The sequence below is a fragment of the Galeopterus variegatus genome, unplaced genomic scaffold (assembly GCF_000696425.1).
Source record: "Galeopterus variegatus unplaced genomic scaffold, G_variegatus-3.0.2 Scaffold269, whole genome shotgun sequence".
Classification (NCBI taxonomy): domain Eukaryota; kingdom Metazoa; phylum Chordata; class Mammalia; order Dermoptera; family Cynocephalidae; genus Galeopterus; species Galeopterus variegatus.
Window position 1 is genome coordinate 540,471 of NW_007726380.1, and position 6,485 is coordinate 546,955.

The following is a 6,485-nucleotide window of genomic DNA, read 5'->3' on the forward strand; positions in this document are numbered from 1 at the left end:
CTTTTAAAAAAAAAAAAAAAAAAAAAAAAATTCCGGATGCCTGGATTTCACCTCGAGATTCTGATTTAATTGGTCCTGAGCATCAGGACTTTTTAAAGCTCCCAGTGATCATAATATACAGCAGAGTTTGAGAACCACTGACACAGATCACTGGATCCTAAAAATCACCCTTCAGAGTATCAAGGCAGGTGGCACCACTGACAGATGACAAAACTGGTTTAAGGACTAAGGCATAGCAAACATTACCCAGGTTAGCAAATGGCACTGCTGGGCTAGAACCCAATGGTGGAAAGCCAGGGGCAGGAGACACAGTGGGGCCTCACCTTACAGCAGTAGTGCATGCAGCAGAGAGAAGGCAAGTCATCATCGGTCTCCAGGGGGCTGACACAGACAGGGCAGTGATCAGGTCGTGCGGGGGCAGCCTGGGTCTGGGGTAGACACAGGCCAGCCGCCAGCAGCAGTGGCTCAGGGTTATCACTGTAGCTTTGCAACATTTGTTCAGCACCCCAGTGGGAATGCGCCAAAAGGTGCTGAGCTACATCTGGCTCCAAGTTCAGTGTCTCCTGCACCTGCTGCACCGTCTGCTCCATCAACCCTTCTACCTCCTCGGGGCTCATGGTGCGGCCTGCAGGCAGCTGTAGAGATGCCAGGACAGCCACAGCTTCTGGGCTTGGCGGGGAAAAGAGCCAGCAGTCAGCATCCCCATCCTGCTTATCCAGCCTACTAACTGAACCCCACCTGGGTCCCAGCTCCCACTGCACACCCTGGCTTGCTGACCTCACCAGCCTGAGGATACCACCCGAACCAATGGCCAGAGCAGGGTCCACCAAAGAAGCATTTGTAAATGTGGGGCTGATGCTAGCTGTGGCAATGACTGGAGGCACTACAGCTATCTAGCAGGCAGGAGTCAGTGACCTATAGTGGATGAGACTGTCAGACTCACCCAAAATGCTAGCAGCACCTCTGGTAAAAAACAGTAGTCTACAGGCTTCCTACTTAAAGTATGGACTGTGGCCCAGCAGCACAGGTATCACAGAGAGCTCTACTGAATCAGGATCTGCATTTTAACACAATCCTGTGGTGATGTGTATGCATGTGTGCTGAGATTTAAGAAAGATCACTCTAGAGAACTGTTTTTACATACAATGCAAATAGCAAGCATGAAAAGTAGTGCCATAAAAGCTTCTGGTGAACTGGATCCGATGTTAAAAGCTTTAGGGGTGCTGGCTAATTAGGGAAATATTATGACAAATTCCTCTGTAGAACAAACTTCTTGAAAGTTTGTATGTTTCACTGAGCAGAGAATATAGTTAGCACTTAATACATATTTGCAGGACATTTCATTATTTTCCTAGAATAAAAAACATCTACCAAGGAGCTTGAGTGTCTGGGTCCCCTGCCTAAGGGCTGACTATAGGAGGATGGGGAGAGAAACCCCCCCTGATTGGCAAGGAAGGGGACAGTGGTGCAGGGAGGGAAAATGAGGACTAGCAAAGGGGGGGGGGGAATAACAGGGACAGGGAAAATGTGACCAAAGAAAGAAAGGAAGCATTCCTGCACAAGGGAGTCTGACTTTGGAATTACAACCCGTCCCATCTCCCTGCCAGGGGACAGAAGTGGGGGTGACCACCACCTAGGCTTGGAGGTCTCACTGCTCTGGTTGCCACAGAATGGGACGTCTGCCTGACCCCGGCAGGGCCCCATGGGCTGTGGGGTGGCATATATCAGGATCTGGGGTCGATCATCGCTCCGTTCCACATAGCCCTGGCCCAGGAGATGCAGGATACAAGAGAGGACATCTGTACTGGTACAGGCCACGCCCCCAGCAACAGCACAGCCCAGGCGTCCAGGGGGATTTGGACCCTTCTGCCAGGCCTCCAGCACCTGGGAGGGAGGAAAGAAAGAAGCAGGCTACTTTTACCTATGGGAGCCAGTCTACCTGGGTTCAGTGCCCAGCTCTGCCACTTACTAGCTGTGTGACTGGATTGGTTATGAGCTTTCTCATGCCTCACTTTTCTTATCTGTCAAATAGGATAAAATAATAATACTTATCTCATAGGATTGTTGTGTGGATTAAACTCAATCATGCAAACTCAGAATAGAGCCTAGCACATGGTAAACACTGATGTCTTATCTCTACCTTCTGTCTAACTGCCCCATCAGGAGTAGAAAACCCACATGGAAGGGGCTGGCCAGTTAGCCCAGTTGGTTAGATGATGATAACACCAAGGCCCAGGGTTCAATCCGTGTACTGACCAGCAGCCAAAAAAGAAAAGAAAAAAGAAAACCCAGATGGAAATGTCACCTACAGAAGTCTCATATTGAGAGTTTACCTTCCTTTGTGATGACGTCAGCTCCAACACCCAATGTCAAGCATGACAACTTCCCCCTCTCCCCCAGCTTCATGGTCCCCTCTTTGCCTACCAGACAAACCAGCTGATCAATGTGGAGGCCCTTTTCCGCATGGGCTTTGAGAATTCGGACAAGAAGACAGCTCAAGAGGTTCCTCTTCTGCTCCAGGGTTCGGCCCTCATCCTTCTCTACGTTCAAGTACGTCTGGGGAGGTATCAGCCACAGGGCCTCCCCACTGGGCTGGGGCCCAGACTCACGGAGCCGCAGCACACCTGGAACCCACTCCCAGTCAGGTACCAGAGGAGGGGGAGGGACAGATGAGTTCTCTTTCCCTACTGTAGTACCCCCCACACTGCAGCAAAGGCTCAGGCCAGCCGCCATTGACCTACCCCCATGTGGAAAATCCTGACCCTCATGCAGGGTCAAAGGGCCATTCTCAGCGGTCAGGGGCAGAAGTGCCTGGAGCAGTAATTCTGGGGAGAGGTCAGAATTCTTCAGCAAGGTCTCTACCGCCACCTCCTGGTGAGGAGAAACAGGGCCAGTCAGGAGTCAAGAGAAAGGAAAGTGAGAGGAGGAAGGAGAGGACAGAGCTGAGGAGAACAGTAACAGAAAGGTGGAAAAGAAGACAGAGAGAAGCTAAGGAGCTGAGGCACCTCCGTCTGATTGAAATTCAACAGCAGCCACATCTGTACAGTGGACACGTACAGGGTTTCATCCCCAAACTGCAGCTCAGCCCGGCCCAGCCACGTCCACTGCAGTCGCCGATGTGGTCCCATGTCCAGGACTGGATGGTTCTGACCTAGGAAGGTGTCAAGGAGACAAAGAATAGGGGAAATGAGGGGGTTAGGGGTTGAGGTGTCAAGCTTTGCTCCTGCCAGTCCTTGCAGAGAAGAGGGCCCCAGCATTTAGACAAATATGTTGTCAAGCTTCCAGATCTTCTCTGTGCCTGCCTGCCTGACGAGCCATAGATATCTATTTAGGCGCCTACCCTGTGCCTAGCCCTGAGCCAGCAAGGTTCCATGGAAGAAACTCCAAAGAGAGGAGAGCTATGTTTTGCCCTCAAGGAACTCAGTTTTAAAGACCTACCAGGCTGGGTCTCTTCCTCCTGTGTCACAGCTCAGGCAAGGTTAGCGTGGGACATTTGCTCATACTAGAAAGCAAGGAAGTTGTCAAAAAGAGAGTATTAAAAGTGATCAGGAGCCAACCTGAGAGGTGCTGTCTAGGCAAAGATGGGACAATATGAGCATCAAAAATATAGCACCTGCAATGCATGACGGAAACACACAAAATATTTTATCTCTTTTTTTTTGGCAGCTGGCTGGTACAGGGATCAAACCCAGGACCTTGGTGTTATTAACACCATGCTCTAACCAACTGAGCTAACTGGCCAGCTCATTCAAAACATTTTAAAATCCATGAGCTCATAATGATACATTTTCTAAAAGACCTCACTGGTCATCTTTGGAGGATACTAGAGAACCAACACATTGTTTTAAAAACTAGTTAAAAATAAAGGGGAAGAGGGAAGAATCAAGCCTTTCCTATATAAACTGTACTTCAGGGTAACCAAATACTCGATGAGAGGAAGTTTCTCTTTATAGAGAAAGCATTCCAGCTAATACATAAAGGAATGACAGAGCTAGAAAATGACCATTTCATAACCCCCAGTGAAATGACAGACCTAAGCAATGATAATGACTTACAGCCTAGTGAAAAGCTGATGGAAAATTATATATAATGTACAGAAAAGACTGACAACACTGAAATCCACTAATACATCTTAATATCACAAAGAGAGATAGTGAGCTGTAACATGCCTCCTGGTGGAAGGACACAGTACTATAGATGAAGCATTCTTGCCCATGAAATCAAACCCAAATCTGAATAAGCCTCTACATGTAAATATCAGTTTCCAGGAAATAAAGGAGACAGAAGAACATGCTAGAGGCTGTGGACAACTCTGTTTTTCAAATAATCCAATTTCCTCCACAAATCATTGCAAGGAAGAAAAAAAATGAAGGCAAGGAACCTACAGACTAAGGGAGATGTAACAGCTCAACCAAATGCAATGCGTGGGCCTTGTCTGAATCCTCACTAAACAAAATAATTCATATTTCAGGGGAATATGAATACTGACTGTATATTTGATATTAGGAATTATTAATCTCTAAATTATTAATTTCAACTACAATTGATAATTGTAGTGTCCTTGGCTTTAAAAAGACAGTCCTTACCTTTTAAATTTGGGGGTGGGGGAAAGTAGGTAGAGGAATAGAGGAAACAAGATTGGCCCTGAGTTAATATATGTTGGTACATTGGAGTTTTTCTATTCTGTTTGTTTATGTTTGAAATTTGCCATAATAAAAAGATTTCTTAAATGAGGGTGAAAATAACCCATTCTCAGACAGATAACCAATAAGGTTTTCCACCAATACTCCCTCAATGAAGAAACTTCTAACAGATGTACTTTAGGAAGAAAACTGAACTTTGAAGGATCAAGACACAAAATGAATGGTGACTAAAGCAATTGATACAATAGCAAATGTAAACATCCACCAAATAAAACAATAATAATAATGACTAAGTTGAGAGGTTAAAAAAAGATAATTCTAGGCTTCCAGTCAAGATGGCGGAAGAGACGGTCCCTAGCATCACTCTCTCCCACAAATCAACCGATTTAAACTATAAAAAAATAACATCAAGTGCATATGGAAAGGGGAGACGTCCAGTGGGGGAGGAAGAAGCTCCATGGAGACCACACACCCTGCGGGGCCACCATCGCATGATCCGGCAGATAGGCTTCACCGCTGCCACCCGGCTCCATTCCCAGCCCAGCCCAGTGAGCACAGAGTGGGGAGATGTCGGGCAGGGGAGGTGGGCTCCACAGAAACCATACACCCTGTGGGGCCACCACTGCGTGATCCAGCAGGTAGGCTTCACCGCAGGCACCCAGCTCCATTCCCAGCCTGGCCTAGTGCGCTCGGAGCAGGGAGACATCTGGCAGGGGAGGCGGGCTCCACAGAAACCATACACCCTGTGGGGCCACCACTGCGTGATCCAGCAGGTAGGCTTCACCGCAGGCACCCAGCTCCATTCCCAGCCTGGCCTAGTGCGCTCGGAGCAGGGAGACATCTGGCAGGGGAGGCGGGAACTCCACGGGGACCACACTGCTGCCACGCGATCCAGAAGCCTGGCCCAATGCATATGGAGCACAGAGAAATCCAGCAGAGGAGATAGAAGCTCCGTAGAGTCCACACACCCTTTGTGGGGGCCACCACTGTGCGATCCAGCAGCAGGTAGGCTTCACTGCCGCCACCCAGCTCCATCCCAAGCCCGGCCTAGCGTGCACGGAGCAGGAAGACATCCAGCAGGGGAAGAGGGAGCTCCGCAGAGACCACACGCTCTGCGGTGCCTTGGCGCATCCCAGCAGCCCGGCCCAGAGTGCACAGAACAGGCAGAAGTCCAGCACGGGAGGTGGAAGCTCAGCAGAGACCACACACCCTGCGGTACTGCCCCGTGATCCAGCAGCCCGGCAGAGTCCAAGCTGACCAGAGAGGTGGCTCCCCGGAGAGGCCCAAGACCCGAGGCAACCACACACGCAAGGCACTAGTGGCCAACAGAGCAGTCACTGAGGTAGCCATATCAAATTGGCAACCACAGCAACATCTTAGTCAGTCAATAGTGTCAAACCTGTGGACTGTGAAACCCCCTGCCACAATGAATAAACATCAAAGAAAAGATACCAGAAATACGAAAAATCAAGAAAGTACACCACCAAAGGATAATAACTCTCAAGATTGGCAACCCCAACAAATTCTTAGTCAGTCAATAGTGTCAAACCTGTGGACTGTGAAACCCCCTGCCACAATGAATAAACATCAAAGAAAAGACACCAGAAACATGAAAAATCAAGAAAGCACACCATCCAAAGATAATAAATCTCAAGATCTAGATCCTATAGAACAAGAAGCCCTTGAAATGACCGACAAGGAGTTTCGAGTGCTAATTCTAAGGAAACTGATGAGATACAAGAAAACTCAGCTAGACATCATGATGAAATGAGGAAAAGTATACAGGACCTGAAAGAGGAAATTGACAAGGAACTCAATGCCCTGAAAGAAAATGTAGCCGAA

The 6,485-nt window shown here is 48.4% G+C and overlaps 1 protein-coding gene across 1 annotated transcript in view; it reads right to left on the reverse strand.

Moving 5' to 3' along the window:
- CUL9 (cullin 9) overlaps positions 1–6,485 on the reverse strand; it is a 42,725-nt gene that overhangs the window by 7,827 nt on the left and 28,413 nt on the right. The window contains exons 26-30 of the mRNA XM_008566795.1: positions 3,006–3,151; positions 2,742–2,871; positions 2,425–2,624; positions 1,634–1,884; positions 324–669 (exon numbers count right to left, since the gene is read on the reverse strand). Of these exons, the coding sequence (XP_008565017.1) occupies positions 324–669; positions 1,634–1,884; positions 2,425–2,624; positions 2,742–2,871; positions 3,006–3,151 (1,073 nt within the window). The remainder of the gene's footprint in view (positions 1–323; positions 670–1,633; positions 1,885–2,424; positions 2,625–2,741; positions 2,872–3,005; positions 3,152–6,485) is intronic.